At 42.2% G+C, this 24236-nt stretch overlaps 1 protein-coding gene across 1 annotated transcript in view; it reads right to left on the bottom strand.

The window, feature by feature from the left end:
• abcc8 (ATP-binding cassette, sub-family C (CFTR/MRP), member 8) overlaps window positions 1–22729 on the bottom strand; it is a 109943-nt gene extending 87214 nt beyond the window's left edge. Inside the window, exons 1-5 of the mRNA XM_039018049.1 lie at window positions 22582–22729; window positions 15807–15948; window positions 14741–14862; window positions 10298–10464; window positions 2305–2547 (exon numbers count right to left, since the gene is read on the bottom strand). Coding sequence (XP_038873977.1) covers window positions 2305–2547; window positions 10298–10464; window positions 14741–14862; window positions 15807–15948; window positions 22582–22729 — 822 coding nt within the window. The remainder of the gene's footprint in view (window positions 1–2304; window positions 2548–10297; window positions 10465–14740; window positions 14863–15806; window positions 15949–22581) is intronic.
• Window positions 22730–24236: the final 1507 nt, after the last annotated feature.

The raw sequence follows: 24236 nt of genomic DNA, 5'->3' as shown, positions 1-24236 counted from the left end.
GGCTGTAGCACAACAAAATGTGGGGGGAAAAAGTCCATGTTCCAAAGGCACCCCTTGATGTTTTCCACATTTTGTTATAGTACAGCCTTATTCTAAAATTGATTATATTATTTTTTCCCCTCATCAATATACACACACAATACCCCATAATGACAAAGCAAAAACAGATTTTTAGAAATGTTTGCTCATTTCTCACCGACCGGCTCAATTAAGCTTTAGCCCCACTCATCTCTTTAAGGATTCACATGCGAGGCTATATACTAAACAACCAAAGATGTCAAGACTAAAGGCTGGTTTATACTACGGGTGTGTTCTGGAGTGCCAGAGTGCGCTTTGGGTGTTCGTAAACTCAGAGCATTGTCAGATTGTCAGTTCGTAAATTGAGAGCGTTTCGCTCTCGGAGCGTTCAGAGGTCACACTGGACTCTCTGGCCGAGGAGTAGGGTTGATCTGAGCCTTCTGAACTAACAACAGCAGACAAGCACCCAAGCTAACTGGCTAACATTGGCTAGCTACTTCCAGACACAAATGAGAGAACAGCTCACTCTGACCATTTTACTCGCCCTAGCAGAGCTGGTTAAGCACAGTTGCAGAGCGTTGGTGACAGCAACTGTGCTGCTGGCAACAATTTAATTACACTTTTTTGACAACATTTACTGACACCGGCCATATTCAACGGGTGTTGAGCGTTCGCAAATTCGTCAGTTAATCTGCACTCTGGCACACCCAGACGAGAGAGCTCTGAAATCGGAGTAGATAGCCAGAGCGAATTGACCAGCTACGTCTATCCACAGTTGTTGCAGTGACATCATGAACATTCTATTGAAATTGGTTTGTGCTGACGTGCACTGTCAACTGTGGGACCTTATATAGACAGGTGTGTGCTTTTCCAAATCATGTCCAATCAATTGAATTTACCACAGGTGGACTCCAATCAAGTTGGAGAAACATCTCAAGGATGATCAATGGAAACAGTATGCACCTGAGCTCAATTTCGGGTCTCATAGCAAAGGGTCTGAATACTTAGAGTAAAAGTCAAAAGTTTAGACACACCAACTTATTCAAGGGTTTTTCTTAATTTTTTACTATTTTCTACATTGTAGAATAATAGTGAAGACATAACTATGAAATAACACATATGGAATAATGTAGTAACCAGAAAAAGTATTAAACAAATAAAAATATATTTTAGATTTCTCAAAGTAGCCACACTTTGCCTTGATGACAACTTTGCACACTCTTGGTATTCTCTCAAACAGCTTCATCTGGAATGCTTTTCCACCAGTCTTGAAGGAGTTCCCACATATGCTGAGCACTTGATGACTGCTTTTCCTTCACTCTGTAGTCCAACTCATCCCAAACCATCTCAATTGGGTTGAGGTCGGGTGACTGTGGAAACCAGGTCATCTGATGCAGCACTCCATCACTCTCCTTCTTAGTCAAATAGACCCTACACAGCCTGGAGGTGTGTTGGGCATTGTCCTGTTGAAAAACAAATGATAGTCCCACTAAGCCCAAACCAGATGGGATGGCGTATCGCTGCATAATGCTGTGGTAGCCATGCCTTGAAATCAAACTAAATCACTGACAGTGTCACCAGCAAAGTACCCCCACACCATCACACCTCCTCCTCCATGCTTCACGGTGGGAACCACAAATGCGGAGATCATCCGTTCACCTACTCTGCGTCTCACAAAGACACGGCGGTTGGAACCAGAAATCTCAAAATTTGGACTCATCAGACCAAAGGACAAATTTCCACTGGTCTAATGTCCATTGCTCGTGTTTCTTGACTCAAGCAAGTCTCTTCTTCTTATTGGTGTCCTTTCGTAGTGGTTTCTTTGCAGAAATTCTAACATGAAGGCCTGATTCACACAGTCTCCTCTGAACAGTTGATGTTGAGATGTGTCTGTTACTTGAACTCTGAAGCATTTATTTGGGCTGCAATTTCTGAGGCTGATAACTCTAATGAACTTATCCTCTGCAGCAGAGGTAACTCTGGGTCTTCCTTATGGCAGTCCTCATGAGAGCCAGTTTCATCATAGAGCTTGATGGTTTTTGCGACTGCACTTGAAGAAACGTTTAAAGTTCTTGAAATGTTGCGCATTGACTGACCTTCATGTCTTAAAGTAATGATGAACTGTCATTTCTCTTTGCTTATTTGAGCCGTAAAAAAATATATGTTACCATACCGTATTTTACGGTATCCAATACTATTACTGTAATCTTTTTTGACCATTGTTTTTACGGAAACTTACAGCCCACTGGCTGCCATCTCACTCACTCACTCACTCACTCCCTTTACCCTCTGACTCTCGAAAGCCTTGCGGAGCTTCAGATAGTTGGTGAGGGCTCGCATGGCGATGGGCAGCTTGCCGATGACCTTGAGGTCGATGGGGCGGCGGTGGGCTGCCGTGATGAAGGTGTTCATCCACCAGTAAGTGGCCTTGGACAGCAGGTTGACGAAGGGCTGCAGGAACCTCACCCCCAGGTCCTGCAGGTCCTCTGGGGGTTTCACCTCCGTAGCCTCAGTGAAACACAGGTAGCGCTGTGGGGAGGGACAGAGGGAGAGAGGGGTTATCAAGTGGGAAGAGAGAAAAAGAAAGATGGACGATTCACTAAAAGAGAAAGAGCCTAAATCATGAATATATTCAGAACTAAGAATACAAATGGGAACAACGAAACGAACTACGCAAATCTGATAGGGAAGCTTGCTCTGTTGTGTATTAAATTATGGGTTGCCTGGTCGCGTCTTTGCGAATGCATCAATGCCTTGGCGAAGCCTCCCTGTATCACACACTGAAATAAGAAACCCTAAACTGTGTTCACTTGAGCTATTCAGCTTTAGAGCTTTGTTGAAGAGAAGTATTATGGCCTGCACTAGGTCTAAGAACGAGGCACACTCCTGGTACCCCGAGCGCTGAAACTGGATGACAAAGTGAAACACTAATGTAACAGTCAGCTCAGTTCAGCAGTGAGAGTCTCAACTCGGGGGGAAACTAGGTTACTGAAGAAATACAGCACAGACACATAACTTCCAAACACTTACAGAGAATACGCCCACCAGGTAAAACAAAAACTTAAAAAAGGAAATGTTTCTTAAAGTTGGAATCTGTAGTGGTGAAACTGCCACGTCCATTTGTGATATTACAATAACAGAGACGTTACTTCAAATAACGAACACCATTTTTCCCCCCGGACATCATTGCACGCGCGATAGAACAGTAGAGTATGTACAACAAGTATTTTTTTTACCACGAGGCTGGAGCTCCTTTTCTGCGTTTAACAAACAAAACGAATAACAAATATGCCTGGAGCTGCTAGTGGCGTTGTTTCCCCTAATGCGGATCTCAGCTTTAAACGTAGTTACTTTTTTTTTCTTCGAAGCGCACATCTAAAAGTCTAACCAAAACCTTTTCAATACACAGGACGTGGCAATCATTACTGCATCTTGTCAGTACATCTGAGGGTACAGTTTCACACTGTTTAATTTATATCTGCAGAAATAATTCCCACTTTCTAAAGGGTATCACTAGCTAGGTTTCCAACCAATTGGCGACAGATCTTCATGCAGATATTCAAAAATCTGCATAAATAAACGATGCGCATTTTAGACCTGAAATGCAACACAATGTGCTTTACAGGAAAAAACAACAAATGAAAATAAAAGCTGAAATACTTACTACAGACTACTAGAGTACTTCCAACCCTCTAACACAGAAACGTACTATCTGCACAACAACAAAGACCTCTTCCAGCATGATAAAAAGTGCTTTTTTGTCTTCTCACAGTTACCAAGTTAGGCAAGCTTGCATACACTATACAGTTGAAGTCGGAAGTTTACATACACTTAGGTTGGAGTCATTAAAACTTGTTTTTCAACCACTCCACAAATTTCTTGTTAACAAACTATAGTTTTGGGCAGTTGTTTAGGACATCTACTTTGTGCATGACACAAGTCATTTTTCCAACAATTGTTTACAGACAGATTATTTCACTTATAATTCACTGTATCACAATTCCAGTGGGTCAGAAGTTTACATACACTAAGTTGACAGTGCCTTTAACCTGTTTGGGCTGCAGGGGCAGTATTGAGTAGCCGGATAAAAGGTGCCCATTTCAAACGGCCTCGTACTCAATTCTTGCTCGTACAATATGCATATTATTATTACTATTGGATAGAAAACACTCTCTAGTTTCTACAACCGTTTGAATTATATCTGTGAGTAAAACAGAACTCATTTTGCAGCAAACTTCCTGACAGGAAGTGGAAAATCTGAAATCGATGCTCTGTTCTAGGGCCTGCCTATAAATGTCCTTGATATATATCAGTATACATGCACTTCATACGTCTTCCACTAGATGTCGACAGGCAGTGAGAGAAGAAATGGAGTGTATAACTTGATCTGGGGTCGAATAAATGCTCTTTGTATGACGTGTCACCAGTTTCCTGTTTTCTGGAGAGCGCGTGAAGGGACCTGGTTTTGCCTTCTGTACAGCTGTCGTTATAGACGACTAATATCTCCGGCTTTGATTTTATTTGATACATGTGACAATATCATCGTAAAGTATGTTTTTTCAATATAGTTTTATTAGATTATTGAAATTTATTCGGGACGTTAGGCGTGTTGCTTTGTCTGCGTTTGTTCAGGAAGGAGAGCTTCGCGCCACTTTGCTAGCTTTCCGTGCTAATTGACTGGAGAAGAGGACATTCTAAATCCAAACAACGATTGTTCCCGACAAAGGACCCCTTGTACAACATTCTGATGAAAGATCATCAAAAGTAGGACCCATTTTATGATGCTATTTCATATATCTGTCGAACATGTTGTACTAGTAGTTTGCGGCCAGGTTTTGGGCACGCTCTCGCCATAACGTAAACTGCATATCGTAATGAAGTTATTTTTAGAATTCTAACACGGCGATTGCATTAAGAACTAGTGTATCTATCATTTCCTATACAACATGTATTTTTTAGTTATGTTTATGAATAGTTATTTGGTCAGAATATGTGAGTGTCAGAAAAATATCCGGACGTTGTGGGAAAAAGATGCTACGTTAGCACAATGTATAACCACTGATTTCAGCTCTAAATATGCACATTTTCGAACAAAACATAAGTGTATGTATAACCTGATGTTATAGGACTGTCATCTGATGAAGCTTATCAAGGTTAGTCAAAAATTATATATCTTTTGCTGGTTTGTTACGATCGCTAACTTTTGCTGCTGGGGAATGGCTTGTGTTTCTGGCTATTGTGGTAAGCTAATATAATGCTATATTGTGTTTTCGCTGTAAAACACTTAAGAAATCGGAAATATTGGATGGAATCACAAGATGCCTGTCTTTCATTTGCTGTACACCATGTATTTTTCAGAAATGTTTTATGATGAGTATTTAGGTATTTGACGTTGGTGTCTGTAATTACTCTGGCTGCTTCGGTGCCATTTCTGACGGTAGCTGTGATGGTAGCTGCAATGTAAAACTGATTTATAGCTCAAATATGCACATTTTTCGAACAAAACATAGATTTATTGAATAACATGTTACAAGACTGTCATCTGATGAAGTTGTTTCTTGGTTAGTTTGGTTGGTTCTTGGTTAGTTAGGTTGGTTTTGTGCATGCTACCTGTGCTGTGAAAAATGTCTGTCCTTTTTTGTATTTGGTGGTGAGCTAACATAAATATACGTGGTGTTATCGCTGTAAAACATTTTAAAAATCGGACATGTTGGCTGGATTCACAAGATGTTTATCTTTCAAATGCTGTATTGGACTTGTTAATGTGTGGAAGGTAAATATTTCTAAAAAATATATTTTGAATTTCGCGCCCTGCACTTGAAGTGGCTGTTGTCATATTGTGCCCGGCTTCGGGCTTGCAGCCAGAAGAAGTTAAACAGCTTGGAAAATTCCAGAAAATTATGTCATGGCTTTAGAAGCTTCTGATTGCCATAATTTGTGTCAATTGAAGGTGTACCTGTGGATGTATTTCAAGGCCTACCTTCAAACTCAGTGCCTCTTTGCTTGACATCATGGGAAAATCAAAAGAAATCAGCCAAGACCTCAGAAAAAAATTGTAGACCTCCGCAAGTCTGGTTCATCCTTGGGGCCAATTTCCTAACATCTGAAGGTACCACATTCATCAGTACAAACAATAGTACACAAGTATAAACACCATGGGACCACGCAGCCGTCATACCGCTCAGGAAGGAAATGCGTTCTGTCTCCTAGAGATGAACGTACTTTGGTGCGAAAAGTGCAAATACATCCCAGAACAACAGCAAAGGACCTTGTGAAGATGCTGGAGGAAACGGGTACAAAAGTATCTATATCCACAGTAAAATGAGTCCTATATCGACATAACCTGAAAGGCCACTCAGCAAGGAAGAAGCGACTGCTCCAAACCACCATAAAAAAGCCAGACTACGGTTTGCAACTGCACATGGGGACAAAGATCATACTTTTTGGAGAAATGTCCTCTGGTCTGATGAAACAAAAATAGAACCGTTTGGCCATAATGACCATCGTTATGTTTGGAGGAAAAAGGGGGAGGCTTGCAAGCCGAAGAACACCATCCCAACTGTGAAGCACGGGGGTGGCAGCATCATGTTGTGGGGTGTTTTGCTGCAGGAGAGACTGGTGCACTTCACAAAATAGATGGCATCATGAGGTAGGAAAATTATGTGGATATATTGAAGCAGCATCTCAAGACATCAGTCAGGAAGTTAAGCTTGGTCGCAAATGGGTCTTCCAAATAGACAATGACCCCAAGCATACTTCCAAAGTTGTGGCAAAATGCCTTAAGGACAACAAAGTCAAGGTATTGGAGTGGCCATCACAAAGCCCTGACCTCAATCCCATAAAAAAAGATGTTGGCAGAACTGAAAAAGCGTGTGCGAGCAAGGAGGCCTACAAACCTGATTCAGTTACACCAGCTCTGTCAGGAGGAATTGGCCAAAATTCACCCAACTTATTGTGGGAAGCTTGTGGAAGGCTACCCGAAACGTTTGACCCAAGTTAAACAATTTAAAGGCAATGCTACCAAATACTAATTGAGTGTATGTAAACTTCTGACCCACTGGGAATATGATGAAAGAAATCAAATCTGAAATAAATCATTATCTCTACTATTATTCTGATATTTCACATTCTTAAAATAAAGTGGTGATCCTAACTGACCTAAGACAAGGAATTTGTACAACGATTAAATGTCAGGAATTTTGAAAAACTGAGTTTAAATGTATTTGGCTAAGGTATATGTAAACTTCAGACTTGAACTGTATTTACACAAAAGTATGTGGAAACCCCTTCAAATTAGTGGAGTTGGCTATGTCAGCCACACCCGTTGCTGGCAGGTGTATAAAATCAAGCGCACAGCCATGCAATCTCCATAGACAAACATTGGCAGTAGAATGGCATTACTGAAGACCTCAGTGACTTTCAACGTGGCATCATCATAGGATGTCACCTTTCAAACAAGTCAGTTCGGCTAATTTCTGCCCTGCTAGAGCTGCCCCGGTCAACTGTAAACGCTGGTATAGTGAAGTAGAAACGTCTAGGAGCAACAACGGCTCAGCCGCGAAGTGGTAGGACACACAAGCTCACAGTTGCAACACACAAACTACCTAGTTCCAAACTGCCTCTGGAAGCAACTTCAGCACAAGAACTGTTCGTCGGGAGCTTCATGAAATGGGTTTCCATGGCCAAGCAGCTGCACACTAGCCTAAGATCAGCATGTGCAATGCCGAGCTTCGGCTGGAGTGATGTAAAGCTTGCCACCATTGAACTCTGGAGCAGTGGAAACGCGTTCTCTGGGGTGATGAATCATGCTTCACCATATGCCAGTCCGACAGACAAATCTGGGCTTGGCGGATGCCAGTAGAACCCTACCTACCCTCATTGTATAGTGCCAACTGTAAAGTTTGGTGGAGGAGGAATAATGGTCTGGGGCTGTTTTTCATGGTTCGGGCTAGGCCCCTTTGTTCCAGTGAAGGGAATTCTTAACTCTACAGCCTACAATGACATTCTAGATAATTCTGTGCTTCCAACTTTGTAACAACAGTTTGGGGAAGGCCCTTTCCTGTTTCAGCATGACAATGCCCACGTGCACAAAACAAGGTCCATACAGAAATGGTTTGTCGAGGTTGGTGTGGAAGAACTTGACTGGCCTGCACAGAGCCCTGACCTCAACCCCATCTAACACCTTTCAAAATGAATTAGAACTCCAACTGCGAGCCAGGCCTAATCGCCCAACATCAGTGCCCGACCTCACTAACGCTCTTGTGGCTGAATGGAAGCAAGTGCTCACAGCAAATGTTCCAACATCTAGTGGAAAGCGTTCCCAGAAGAGTGGAGGCTGTTATAGCAGCAAAGGGGGAACCAACTCCATATTAATGCCCATGATTTTGGAATGAGATGTTCGACGAACGGGTGTCCACATACCTTTCGGTCATGTAGTGTATATGTGTAGAGTTAGTCAGTGTACATTGGGACTCAGAGGACTCTTCCACAACAGATGTGTCTTTCCTGACTGTAGATGTTGCCAATGCAACATACAACACTCTCTCTATACACAGTCTTCTATCAAAACAGGAATGTATGTATAGACGACTCTGTGTTTGATGGCTCTGGTAGAAGCCCGAGGCATCATGAAGGCATTGAAAAAATTGCCCATTAGTGATCATGAATAGAAACTGTAATTAGAATAAGTGCTGAGATAAGTCCAGTGGTGGTCAGTGCCGTTCATGATGAGGGAGGACCATTTTTTTCTTCCTCCATGAACATGTCCTTATTCTATTACAGCATGTTGGATGACTGGCATTCATATTCCATTCATTCGGTTCAATATCACAGATAGGTTTAGGCTACTAGATGATACTAAAAATGTCCCTACACCCTAGCCTCTGAATGAAAGTTTACAACCTAGGTGCACACAGGCCTTGCACACTCTTGCCTGTATCTAGCTTATCTAGGTTGTAATCATTAGTCCAAAAGTTTAAAACAAGAGTTTCAATTGGACAAATTCAGGTATTTTCATCCCTGTTTAGTTTTGCTTCCATTTAAGAAATATTTCCCAACAAAATCGGCAGTATGAATACACCCCTGATCATAGCAGCAACGTAGTATTCATTCTAGCCTCTATGCACTCTCCTCTCAGCTTTTCCCTTCGTTCGTGGACTTCAATGAACAACACATCAGCTGTATGTGTCCAGGCGAAAAAGCCTATCCAATCAAAACCATATCATAACCGCTACACACAGCCTACATCGTTGTCCCCATATTAGCTAAAGTAACATTCTAGCTAATAGAACTAATGCGTTGGTAAACCCGCTACAATAAGTAACGGTACACTGTAGAGTGCTGTTGAGGCTACTGTAGACCTTCATTGCAAAACAGTGTGTATTAATCAATTATTTGGTGACGTAAATATGTTTTAGTCTAGTTTTTCAATGTTTTATTTTAAGAAATTCACTGAGAAGGATGGTCCTCCCCTTTCCTACTCTGAAGAGCCTCCGCTGGATTAGTCCCAATCTTAACCAATACAAACCAATGAAGAATGCCAATGATTGCCAAGTGCCCAAGAACCTGATTGTTCTCAAACACAAGATGGGATGCTAAAGGGGAACAAATGGACCAGGTGGGATAGTGCCAGGAGGAGAGGCGATTGCTGTGAATGGGAAGATCCTGACTGACTCCTCAAAACATGAATCCACCTGCATGCGCACACACTCACATGAATACCATTCTCACGTCGAGTATATGTCGTTGTCATCCAACACGCGCACACGAAAAAACTTGAGATCCTGATCACCATAATAGCAAGGCAGCCTCCATTCTTTCAGAAGAAAATCTCCAGACAGAACTCCAACGGATTAAAATGATGAATCATTCAAACATCCAGGCAAACAAGTCCATCATAAACATCCTATTATAATTAGAGACAAGTAGCGGGTGTCATACAGGGGCGTCTTGCAGAAATCTGGAGGTGGCACGTGCCCTTGTTCCCCCTTTGGACATGACGTCTCTGTACGACTCACAACAACCTAGCACATTCTGCCATCTATCTACTTCAGAAACAGGCCTGTAGGCAGCAATACTTAACATCCAATATACAGGAGCATACAAAAATGCTAGACTGAAAGAGAGGAGAGCTGATTGAAGCAGAGGGAAAAGACAGGATAGAGACGTCCAGACATACTGAGGAAAACAGATGCCCGTACACACAAAACACACTAGGATGACACACACACAAATACATGCACACGCACACCATCCCCCTCTCACACACACTGCTGCTCACCCTGCCCAGTATGACGTTGATCTCCACAGCCAGGAGTAGTCCGTAGAGCAGGGCCAGGAGTCCTGTGATGCCGTAGCGGAGTTGTCTCAGGCCGATGCCGTGCTCCGTGTACTTGGCAAACTTGATGGTTTTCATCAGAAAGGCCAAGACCCAGTAGAAGAGTAGGGCTTTAGAGAGGATCAGAGAGGAACGTTTTAATATCTCAGGACTCATAAAGGGAATCGTCAGTCATCTCAAGTCAACTCCGGACGAATGCAATTGGGTTAGGAACGTCCTATACATTCCCAACAGATTATGCAGATATCCAGAGTAAGTAAAATAATTTTGTTTCTGGTGAACTGTACACACTGCATCAGGAGTGAACTGTATATCTACAAAGTGAATGTCATACATATTATTTAGAATCCATATCATACATCTTCTAATTCATTTTCCCCATCTTTCCTCTGCTTTTGTCAGTTTTGTTTACGTTTTGTGTCATGGCAATTCTGACAGAACTGCTCGTGTTCAAACTCAGTGACAATAGGGAATGAACAGCTGTACTATAACTGTCAGAATTACTGTGCCTACCTGTTGGAAAGACAACCCACTCACGGATGCCATCCATTCTAAATCCCCAAGACACATCCTAAACGACCTGACCGATGTCATTTTTCACACCTTTCTAGATGTTTTATAGGAGCGAAACCATGGTAACAGAGTCTCGTAGGAGTATGCTAAACATTCTGGGATTTGGGATCTTTTTCCTCCCCCATGAAGTCCGCAGATGTTCATAACAGAAGTGTGGCCTGCATCTCAAACACTAACTCATGTTCTCTCCCCTCCCCCTCCACCCGCTCCCTCCCTCCTTGCTCTCTTCTCCTCCCTTTCTTTCTTCCTTCCTCCCCTCGACTTTCCAGTTGTTTAGTGATGTATGTCCATGGTTGTTAAGCTCAATATCCATAGAAACAGAGGGAAAAGAATGGACTCAGTATTGAAAGCCGGGGTCGATTCAGATCTTGTTGTAGCAGGTTGCCATTGTGAGTCACAGTCAACGAATCAACGACATAAGTCCTTTCTATAGGGGGGTGCAACAATATTAGGAAGGTGTTCTTAATGTTTCGTACACTCAGTGTAAGTCCTTTCAGTGTGTTTGTTGTGGCTGTTTTGAAGGTTAATGACTTACAGTATTTGTCAGGCCTGCAGTTGTACTGTAAATCTCTAATGGAAGGCAGAGTCAATAAGTAAATCTCTAATGGAAGGACGGTTCTGAAGGAAAGTTTCAGATGGAGAGTGAGTACTACTAATTAGTCGTGGGTTTCATTCCCACAAAGGCCTTATACACTGAACATTTAAAAAGATTCCGTAAGAAGAGAGACTGGATAACGGCGTTTGACATATGGCCATATTAGCATATCCCTTCTATGTTCTCCATGTCTATGGCCATCCATCCCTTCAGCCCCAGCTGTAATCAGAGATTAAAGTCTGTACGAGAAATACCGCCTGTGGGGTCACTCCCTCGACTGACACCGATTGGCCGCGCATCGAGGTTGAGGCTCAAGCACTGATGTGAACGAGGGAACTGGAGGAAGAGTGAACGAACACGGGCAGTACGCGGATGAGTTAATGACGCAGGAGGAGGAGAAGGAGGAGGTATGGAGGTATGTGATCAGACGAAGAGGAGGAACATGGCAACTGAGGGGATGATTAAAGAAGTCAACATTGACGATGAGAGAACCGTGAAACGACAAAGACCACCTAGTAAGCACAAGACATTGAAAATACATCATTTCAACCAAAAAATACGTATTCTTTTCAATGTCTTGTGCTCATAGGGCAATGGACTGAGCTGGGACATGGCATTTATTGATAGGATTTTATAAATCCTCTCTGTTTCAGAGAATATTGGCTATCAAATAATAACAACCAGAAGAGATTAGTGTTGATGCTTGACGATGTCTCGATGATGCAACAAAAATATTTATTTGGTAATTACCACACAGGAAATTGGCAAGTGTTACCGACTGTTGATTTTTCAGTGTAACATGATTGTAAAAGAACCCAAGTGTTGGTCTTAACCAGAGTTAAACCATATCTATGTTTTTGCATGTACATTGACTGATTCATTAATCTTATCCTACTCAAATATAAATAACATTTTTCTAAACTAATCCAATCTGCTATTTGGACTCACTACACCGGTTTCTGAAATGGTTGTTCCTTGTCTCATATCTTTGTCTCCCCATCCCAGCAGTCAGCCTGAATTCAGGTTGCGGGTGAATAAACATTGAAAATGTTGAATATCCCCACTCTGGCTGGATTCCAATAGGAATTACACATCACTTTGCAAGCCATCATAATGTGACTTGCAGGCCTGAAAACCATGAGATTCAGGCCACTGTATTAGGGTAAAACTAGGCCCTCAAAATAAGGCATTATTAAATACTTGTATTATGTTGAAGAATTACATTTTTATGATAAAGTATTCACTTAGAATCTCACGTAATGAAAGCCACAGGACAAAGGAAGTATTACTACAAAAACCATCTAACATATGATTGTTACGCAACAGGACAGTTACCCGCGATGCCCTCAAACCAAGGGACGCTGCCTGCTAATTATCTATAGGCTATATTTCAACTTGTCAATTTAAAATTATTTTCCAACAAGTTTTATTTTCTAACAGTTGGAATTGAGGTGTGTTCAGCCTCCTCGCCAATTCACATAAGAAGTAGCCCATTTCACTGTTGCGTATAATTTATGTTTGAGGCTTTACTGAGCTGGACAAACACTTCCCTAGAGTTTCCCAAGATCAAGTATGAAGACATTACTCATCTCTAGTCACAACAGGCCTTGAACAAATGTTTTCCCCCAGCACATTTTGTGGCTGGTATGCTGGCCCCCCACTTCATCTCAGGCCTAACAATACCTGTGCCAATATATCCTCCAAACACCGGCTTCTCGGGCATTATCACTTAATTAGAATTTTCAAATGTCATGCTTTTTGAGCACATAAAAAAATGAAGTAAGGTATTGGAATATTGAAGCAGAACCAGAAGCCTGCATTTTTATGTGAAACTCATAGATTTTGGGGGGTAATATTTACTAAATCCCTAAATACGTTTTTACAGTGTATAGAGGCTGGATCAGTGTTCAATTTTAAACTGTTTAACACTGGAGAATTTGCTGTGCAGAATCTCATCAGTACCATGTCATGAAAGCATCCTTTTTAAGTACAGTACATCTTAATATTCTCAGCTGACATTTGTATCACTACTTAAAATGTAATTAAGTAGTGCCCCTCTTCACTTTATTTTTATTTAAAATAAAGTTGTACTGAAAAATTGCAAGATTATAGTCAAATAATGTCCTCATTCGCTTCCAGTAAAGAGACACAACAACTTCATTTTGAGCTATGGCTGAACTACACCTATTTTAACCTCCCCAAGAGGCAAACATCTTTTGATTAGTGAACCAAGGTCGATATTGTAATTTTTAACTCGCTCATCTCACTTAAAAAAAAAAAATCAATATGTTCAACATTAAATTTAATTATATGGCCTTATTTAATCTTACTGATTTATGAGGATAACTACAGTACAACGTATAATTTTTTTTAACTATCCCCTTTCAACCTAATATCGGTATGGAATACACAAGAATAAAATCATTACACAAAGCAGATCTGACTCCTGCTTGACGGACACACATTGAATATTCTATTACTTTGGTTTCTGCCTCGAACTGCAGTAGAATTCATATCCATCCAATCAGAATAACGCAATTACACTTTAATGATAATTGCCTACAACCTTTAGAGTCCTCAAACTCAACTCTGGCCCTCGAAGCCAGCTCCACTGCTTTTTAAAAACTTGTTCCCCTGTAATCAGGGACTGATTTAGACCTGGGACACCAGGTTTGTGCATCAATTAACAGGTAGAACAGAAAACCAGCAGGCTCCGGACCTCGTAGGGTAAGAGTTGAATACCCCTGCTTTAGAGCAAAACCCATCTCATCTGAATATAAATGAACCACACATCTGGATTTAACATGACATTATTAATGCCTGTGGTTTAGACAAAACCACAACGCTGTACAAAATACTTCCTTACATTTGAATTGTATTGATTTGGGCTTAGAAGACCCTAGGGACCAGCAAGCCTGCAAGTGAGTCATGGTTTATCCACCATTCAGTGAAGCCTAGCAAGAGGTTGCTCTCACACGTAACAGTAATTGGGGACATCTTCTACAGCCGGAGGCATCTTTGCGCTACAGGGAGGCAGACTTCAGCAGTTGAAGTTGGAGGCTTGGATGTTTAACACTAGAACGAGGTGAGCTGTGCATTGAAGTGCACATTCTAGCATAATTTGCACGGTACGGACGCGCACACACGCCCTCGCACAAACACACTGTATGCATACACACACTCTGTAAAGTGCTTGGGAAACTATGAAGGAGCCATACCTAGCAGTAGCTTGGGGAAGTTGGAGGTCTCGATGTTGTGGTAGTAGATGATGGAGGTGATCCCCGCCATGAAGGCCAGGCCTGCAGGCATGTACAGGTGCAGGTGGAGGGACTGGGTGAACCTGGGAGAACACACACAGGACAGAAGGGGTTTAATGCACACACACATGCACAGCTGCACACACACACACACACATCCCAATTGGATAAGTTAAAATCATTCTATACACACACTCAATGCCGTATAAAAGCTGCAGGCAGACATTGTGCAATAGTGAATGGTATTCTAGGGTGAAAGTGTAGGAGGAGAGCTCTTCCAATCAATTCACAAACGCATAGGAGATGCTCTCAGCGGCGACAGGCAATCCTACAGTAATCATGTGTATGGGACTATAGGGGACACGCGTGGGCAATCAACCTGAGAGGAGGAGAACATACAAGGACAGAAGAGAAAGAGAAGAGGTGAAAGCCGGTGAAAGAGAGAGAAAGACTGAAAACGAGAGAGAGAGAGAGAGAGAGAGAGAGAGATACACGAGACGAGAGAGAGAAAGACTGAAAGAGAGAGAGAGAGAGAGAGAGAGAGAGAGAGAGAGATACACGAGACGAGAGAGAGAGAAAGACTGAAAGAGAGAGAGAGAGACAGAGGCAAAGGAATGTAAAGGCTCTGATTGATTTCCTGTAATTATTTAACCTTTGACCTACATTTGTGAATCACACACTATTGGATTGTGGAGTGAGAAGAGGGAAAGACCGATAAATTGAAGATTAAATGGAGAAAGTTGACAGTGCTGCCATAAAAGTAGGTAAGACTAGTGCAGAGGAGGAAGAGAACCTAGTGACCTAGGTGGGGGGGAGTGAGGACAGTTATGAAAAGAGTACAGTCTACAGCAGAAGCAGTCATTGAGAGGAGCAGAGGAGATGAGAAGTCTGATGACACTGCTAGCTTTGCTAAAGATCCACTCTTGTTCAATGTTATGGAGGTGTATGGTCGTTGTAATGTACTGGGGGTCGGTGACGTCAAACATGGGGCATGATTCCAGTGGAAGAGCAGGGGGAATGGACTCACCCATCGGAGACGACGCCCTCTGCGATCTCACAGACCAGGACGAAGAGGAGGACGAAGGTGAGGAGCCAGCGCAGGTTGTGACCAGGGAAGTGCAGCCAGGTGCTGTGGTGGATGTGCACCTTGGAGCTCTGGCTGCCCCAGCCTTTCAGAACACGGCAAACACAACAATGACACAGGAAACAGGAAGTTAGCTTCAGAGAACACCGTGACATCCGTCTAACTTAGCTCATTTATCTGCTCTGTTGGGCAGTTGAGAGTCAATTCCCAACTAAGCATCCGCAATAATATTATACATTTTACTTGTCTATGGCCGGGATTCAATCCGATCAAGCTCTTTCAGCTATGCACATTCTAAAGGCAATGTGTCAGAGTTCGCGTAGACCTCATTCATGGTAAACACTACATATGTTGGCTCAATCAAAATGGACATTTAATTGTCAAGTGTGCGATAAGGTGGATGTACCGCTGATCAGATAAAATACTGGCCTAAAAGAAGACACCACAGGAGGTTGGTGGCACCTTAATTGGGGAGGACGGGCTCGTGGTAATGGCTGGAGCGGAATAGTGTCAAATACATCAGAAACATGGGTTCCATGTGTTTGATGCCATTCCATTCGCTCCTTTCCAGACATTATTATGAGCCGTCCTCCCCTCAGCAGCCTCGACTGGAAGACAATTCAGACTGTTGATTCCCGTAGAGACTATGGAGGGGACACACAAAGTCCCCTTCGGGTGTATTACTCCGGATATACAATTCATGACCTTGGCTTAACAACTGATAGGATCAAATTCTACTGACTCCCGGTACAACCTCGAAAAACTGTGAGCCTAACAAGAAAGTTGTCCCTGCGAGTCACAGGAGTAGATTAAAAGGTAATCAAAGGGGAGTCAGTGGCGAGTCTGTCAAGGTCTTCACTGTGAGGTGGGTCACCCTCCGGGGGCCTGCAGCTGGGCATGTCTCGATAGAGAGAACAAAGCTACTGTACCTTGCCCGAGACCGCCATTCCAGTTAGCTCTTAAAAGCTATTATGAAGTCAATTTACTCACACACCTTACACGCTGCTAGGTGCACGGAGTAAAATGCAGCTTGATGAAAAGAAACTCCAGCACATTGGGGATCTAGATGCTTCCGACATTTAATGGATCTTATTTACCAATGTTTCGGTCAAACAACCTGCTTCGGAAGGCGTCTAGACCACCGGTGTTGTTGGCGAATGTATTTTTATTACAGTGAGCTACTAAAACCTAACACCTTGGACTTTCGCTTGATGGGCTACCGTGGTGTTGAGCCAGGAGGTACCCACCGGTCAGATACATCTGCTTTTAAAAAGGAGCGTAACAGCTTATTTCGCTGTACCTCTGGGTTATTAAACACAACACCTGGTCCTAACTGACCAAATGCTTATATCATTAAAACTGACATAATAATCAAATTGCGATGGGTTTCCTTAGCAAGGCATCCAACTGCTGCTCCCGACAACACCTCCCTACTAATTACATTATAATATCTGTTGGGAGGTAAGTTAATCAGTCAGCACTGCTGGCATGCATGCGCGCGCACACACACATTAGTATTCTGTGTGTGTAACTGAAGCTCTGCAAACATTACGACGCCCATGGCTGAGCGGGAGATTAATCTCTCAGGGTCACTAGGCACCTTCCCTCTGACCTTCTCATCCAATTGGTTTTGAGGAGGTGAGAGGGTGCAAAGGGATCAAGGAAATGCAATTGAGATTCTCTCACAGGCTCAGAGTGACAGGGAGAATGAATGAGTGAGAGGGAGGAGGAGGATTTTCTCTTTTAGTCGTCATTTGGACTAAACCAAGAGTCCTTAAACATTAAAACACAATTTCTAATACAATCACATTTTCACATAATAACACTGTTACAAACAGGCATAATACACTGACATATTGACCAGATAAATACTCTGTCTGAAAAGATAGATTGATTCCTTCATCTACCATAATCCTGCACAACCTTCCAATGTATTATATTTAAAATGGTTCTAAAGTACTGTTTGAATTTATATATTGAAATATTTCTGGTTTGCTCAGAAAAAATATAAAATTTCTTTATTGCTCTAAATCAAAATGTTATTTTGCCTATTTCTCTTTTCTGTCTGGACAACACATAGATGGTGGACAATCTATTCCTAGTATTTACTGAATGTCTGGCTCTTACCAACTGAATACTGTTGTGAATAGAGTTTGGCCGTTTTAAATGGTGCACATTGTGAAATAAAATAAGCATGTTTTTTTATTGTATTATCTTGTTGAGCATACCTACAACAGAAGAACCATATCTCCACCTTAAAACAATCCTTGCTGCTTTATTCTGTGCATTCTACAGCCTCCTAATTTAACATGCTGATGCATTTCCCCAGACCACAGAACAGTAGTTCACCTGACTCTAAATTAATGTTTGGGTTGTTTACTTAAGAATCTTTCCTGGTAAATATTTAGCTATCCTTCTGATCATGCCATGCCATTGAAAAAAAATATTTTTTACATAGATGATTTATTTGAGACGACCATGATAAGCAGGTGTCTAGCTGCACTCCTAGTCGTGTGGTTTCTGCCACTTCCTCAATTTGTACTCCCCCCATACTTAATTGTATCCCATGCTGTTTGCCTTTTCCTGCTGGAACAGACCAACAAACCTTGGTTTTCTTGCTGTTCGAAACAAGTTGGTTCAGACAAACCCACTCCTTGATATTTTCCCAGATATACTTGTAGAGCTTGCTGTACCTATTGAACCGATTGTCTTGCTGTATAAATTGTAGTAATGAAGGTCGTTGGTATATATTAAATAGAGAAGTGGCCCAAGGCAGCTGTCTTGCGGTATTCCACAGTTTAACGCATGAGGGGAAGAAAACGACCCATTGATATAGGTGGACTGTTTCCTGTCAGTTAGATATGACTGTACCCAATTCAATGCTGCCTCCTTCAAAACAAATATTTAATGATCCACTAAATCAAATGCTGCAGTAAAATCTAAAAATAGTACACCCACAACCACTATCAATAGCATTGAGCCACTGGTCAGTCATGTCAACCAATGCAGTGGTGGTGCAATGCTTTTTGTGATAAGCATGCTGATTGGCTGTGGTAAGATCATTATTTTCCATATACTCCCATATTTGTCTACTCATAATACCCTCCAATATCTTACTGAGTGAAGGGAGTAGTCTGATTGGTCGACAATTGGCAGGAGTAATGGGTTCTTTGCTGTCTTGGATTGGATACAGTTTAGCATGCTTCCATACATGTGCAAATGTCCCCTTTTCCAGTGACCAATTAAACATGTATTTCAATGGAGCTGCAACCTGGGGAGCAGCATAACGAAGTAAAAAATTGTCCATAAGATTTAACCTGTAGATTTACCATTGGGTAATGACTTCAATAGGTTTAACACCTCGTCTACTGACACCATTCGTAGACTAAAATAGCAGTTTTTTTCACTCATAATATGATCATCAATCCATTGGACAATAGCTTGTTTGGAAGAATGGGTATTTACACTATCGCTCAGTAGATAAATGTTCTTGGTAAAAAAAATATATGGAAAATGATTGGCAATATCAGCTGGTTTTGTTATTGTTCTCCCGTCAACCTCCACACTAGATGGGCATGATGAGATAGATGTACCAAGCCCTTAACTGTATTCCATACCTTTTTACAATCAATAAAAGCATTTTTGTAAAATAGTTTTTTTCTTACGATTTAATTTAACTGCATAATTACCCAGTGTTCTATAACTCTGTTAATCAATTTGTAGTTTAGATTTGGCTGCTAAGACTTTTGCCATATTTCTTTGAGAAAAAGCCTCACCCAAGTCCCCACCCTATCCCCAACTGTACTCTTTCTTGCTGGGGCATGATGGTCCATTACCTCAGTGAGCAAATCAATAAAACATTCTGTAGCGTGATTTAATCATTCTCTAGATAAATCAGCTCTCAGGGTACAGCAGCCAAATAATTTTGAAAAAGCTCATGATTAAAAAAATATATATAAAATGATCTTGACCACAATCCTTGAGGGTTTCTTTGGAACCTTGGTGTTCATGGTTAGGGTCACAATATTAATGGCATTGATCTGTCTTTTAAGCATTTCTATGGGATATTACAGAAGATTAGATCAATGACGAACGGTGACCTAACTTAGTTGATGAGCTAGTAGTATCATTAACCATTTGTTTCAAACCACAGCTCTCGGCAGATCTCATGAATTAAGTTATATTTGAATTATTATGATCCTTCCAATTTATATTAAAATCACCCAAGACAAATACATCTCTGTTACTATCTGTGGCCTGGTCAAACCCAGTACATAAGTCATCCAGATAGGACAACTTAGAGCTAGGAGGTCTATACACACACATCCTACCAATATGGCTGCCTGGTGAGGCAGATGTACTTGAGCCCATAGTGCCTCGATCTGACATACATTAAGGTCCTCCCTCCTCTTAAAAGGCATATGATTCTGAATGTACAGTGCTACACCCCCACCATTCCTGTCCCTTCTAAGTAGACTATATCCATGAATGTTCATTTGCCCATCATTTACGGCTAGCTAAAATATGAATATTATTTATGTTGACCAAGTTAAAAACCTCATGTTTTTTGTTAGGAAGGCTACATACATTAACCTGAGCTATATGCAACCCTTTCCTTATCAAGTGGAGATCAATAGAGTTGAATATAGTTGAAGTTGTTATGATACACTACAACACACAAACTCAGATTTGAACATTGGATTAAAATAGTGAGGGAGTTACTCTAGAGTCCCGATACAGTTGCCCGTTGATGTGAAGTTGATCTATCACCAAGGAGACTCGTTGACTCAGGCAACGCTTTTCCTTCATGATGGGATACAGTTTCTTTTCTCCTTTCATTGATCTCCGTGGGGAAGTGATCATTCATTTCAAAATCTCGCCATTTACTGTTGCTTAAAATGTTCAAACCATCAATAAGAGCCCGTGTCCTATTCCCAGAGGCCTTACCCATTCTATGGACTCTAGAGAAAGTGACATTACGCACGACATCAGTGGGCAGTTTCAGTTGAGTTGACATAAAGTCTCTGACAGTGTCCTCACAGCCTCTGCTGTTGTCATTCTCCGGTATCCCTGAAAATATTAGATTGTTCCGCATTGATCGACGTTGTACATCAAGCAGGGTTTCTTTAAGTTGTTTGTTCTCCCTTTGCACCACCTCCACCTTGCCAGGAATAGAGTCTACAGTACCTTTCAGCACCGTGTTCTTTTTCCTTACATCATCAATCTGACATTGGCTGACTTCTAGACTGGCACATAATGCATTGGTGTCCTCTCGTGGTATAACCAAGATACCACGTTTGGCAAGGCTTTCATTGATGGATTTCAACAAGTCAACATCCATATCAGTAAACCTCTACCCACTCACGCCCTCTTGCTTGGGGATGGTTTGATGCCATCGTTGATACCGCTTGGCTTTGCTATGTTTTGTTGATTGGGTTTGTTGTCCTTAACAGTGCTCGAATCCTCCGAAACCAGCGACATGTTTCCTTGAGCTCGTAAGTATCTCTCGTCTATGAATCGTTCAAGCTCTTTCTCACCCCCCCCCCCTCTTTATATCTATCTTTCTCTCTCTCTCTCTTTGTACTAGCTCCATCTTTTATCTTCCTTCTAGGTAATGGGTTTATCCCAATCTGGTATGGTACCCTATTAACTGTAGAATGCAAGTATTTTGTCCAGAGCCAGTAGAGCACTGTAAAGGGAATAGCGTTGAATTTCAGATGTAATGTAGCCTCTCTCTAACAGTGTCACAGGGAAATAGAGACTTGGTCAGTCACACACTGATGACACATAGCCAAGCACGTAAGAGTCACTTTACCAGCAGTCACAGGGACACAAATTGGGTCTAGGAATGATAACAGCTGAAGAAAGTCACAGCACATTACAATAACTTTAACAACTGGGATGGGGACACATTGAACTTGTCACACATTGATGACGCAGAGGTGGCCGGCCGGTCACACAGTGATGATGACACCAGTGGAATTGGAGGGGGTAGCCAGGTGGAACAGACTGGCAGGCGAGCAGGGATGTGCAACCCGACCCTACAGTAGATTATGGTTCCAGCTCCTGCTCGCTAGGTCTAAATTCCAGCAGAAAGGTCACATTTGTTTGTCAAAAATAAAAATGCTTCCCACAACGAGGGGTTTCTTGGAATATGTCCTAACCAGCCTCCCACCCCCACCATGTTTCACCTAGGGTCATGTTCCCATTAGAATGTTAATGGTTTTATCATTGGGGACACACTGTATACTTTATGTATGGCTCAGTTAGTTGATGATAGTGCTTGCAAAGCCAGGATTATGGGTTTGAATCTTGGGGCCACCAATACGTAAAATGTATGCACACATGACTAAGTCACTTTGGATAAAAAGCTTCTGCTAAATGGCATTTATTTTAAACTGTACCGTGGATTATATATTCCTATGCAAAATGAATTAATGCATAGTTAGTTAAACAAAAAAACTACAGCTCGGTACACTCCCTCTAGCATATGCTAACACCATCCCCGACACCATCACTGATTACCAGCAATTACAGATCATTTCATTGCAACATAAGCACCCAGTAACGGAGTGAATGGCTTAGTAACGAGCTACCATAGGACAGTTATGCTTGAGCGCTCGTGTGCGAGCGTGCGTCCGTCAACATACTTTCCCGCCCTTGTGCTTGCTGTATGTGTGGTAAGGCTGTGTGGCGCTCACCTCGTGGTAACACTCACCGATGAAGAGGATGGGGAAGGTGATGAAGAGCAGGAAGATGTGCGGCACCACATTGAGCGCGTCCAGGAAGCAGCCGTTGTTGAGGATGCCGCTGTCCACGTTGTACGCCAGCGAGTTGTTCTCGTTCCCACAGAACGCCAAGGACATGTTGGAACCGGGACTCTACGGAGGAACTCACCACAGGAAAGGAGGAAAAAATGGAAAAAGAGGAGGAGGAGGACAACAAGAAAAAAGGAGAGAGAATCTCTCAGAGCATGTTGTTTCTTTGTAGGACACCGATGTATTTCCAGCGGCAGGTCTCGATGAGTTAGAACGTGACCTCCGCTCTCTTAGTTCCTCTCTTTCACATCCTGGCTCCCAATACCAGATCCAGAGAGAAAGAAGGGAGAGGGAGAAGAAAGGAGAGAGGAGGAGGGTAATTACAGTCCAGTTAAAGGGAAAAAGCTGCACTCTTCGAGTTCCTAAGAAGCAGCATTGCCAGCGGAAAGCTCGCTGGTAACAAATTCCTGCATCTTGTTCCCCTGCGGGATCCAAAACACATCCTTGACACCCACGTCTGATTGCCAGGCTGGCTTTGTCTGTTCGCTCTCACGTGCAAAACGCTGCACAGCTCCTCTGGAACACACACCACAAAGACACAGCGGCGCCTCACACACACACACACACACACACACACACACACACACACACACACACACACACACACACACACACACACACACACACGAGAGCGGAGTCCTCCTGCGGTGCACCTGCTATTCCTATCTCTGTAAATGAGATTTCAGAGTCGACCTTGCAAGATGACAACTGAGGTTGAACGTGAGACAGTTTGTCCGTGCAGAGTAGACGACCTGCTAGAGGTGGCACGGAGAAAGTGAGTGAGAGAGAGAGAGAGATAATGGGACGGAGAGGGAGCGCGAGAGAGATAGAGAAAGGGGAAAGAGAGAGGGGGGTAATCAAAGAAGAGGAGGGGTGAACATGAATGAAATAGAGAGAAACACAGAGAGAGAGAGAGATAGAGGGAGACAGACAGATAAACAGACAGAGCGAGAGGTACCTATGCTGAAGTCACAGAGGAGAGTTAGGCTACGTGAGAGGCATCTTGGAAGCATGCAAAATCCCAAACCCAATTATTTCCAGGAATTACATAATGATATCCCTCCATTTATTAATTGGCTTTCTACATATTCAGCTGTGTTCAAGCACTCAGGGACAGAAAGAACACAATGGTGACAGAATAACTAGGTTGCTGTAGTGGCACAGACATGCAGTACCAGTCAAAAGTTTGGACACACCTACTCATTCAAGAGTTTTTCTATATTTGTATTTTTTCGAAGACATCAAAACTATGAAATAACACATATGGAATCATGTAGCAACCCAAAGAAAAGTGTTATACAAATCAAAATATATTTTATATTTCAGATTCTTAAGTAGCCACCTGTCACGTTCCTGACCTGTTTTCTCTTGTTTTGTATGTGTTTATTGGTCAGGGCGTGAGTTTTGGGTGGGCAGTCTATGTTTTCTGTTTCTATGTTGGTTTTGGGTTGCCTGGTATGGCTCTCAATCAGAGGCAGGTGTTTGACGTTTCCTCTGATTGAGAGTCATATTAAGGTAGGTTGTTCTCACTGTTTGTTTGTGGGTGGTTGTCTCC

Source organism: Salvelinus namaycush, chromosome 21, assembly GCF_016432855.1.
Source record: "Salvelinus namaycush isolate Seneca chromosome 21, SaNama_1.0, whole genome shotgun sequence".
Classification (NCBI taxonomy): domain Eukaryota; kingdom Metazoa; phylum Chordata; class Actinopteri; order Salmoniformes; family Salmonidae; genus Salvelinus; species Salvelinus namaycush.
The sequence above is the reverse complement of the archived record's forward strand: the minus strand, read 5'-3'. Positions and strand labels throughout refer to the sequence as shown.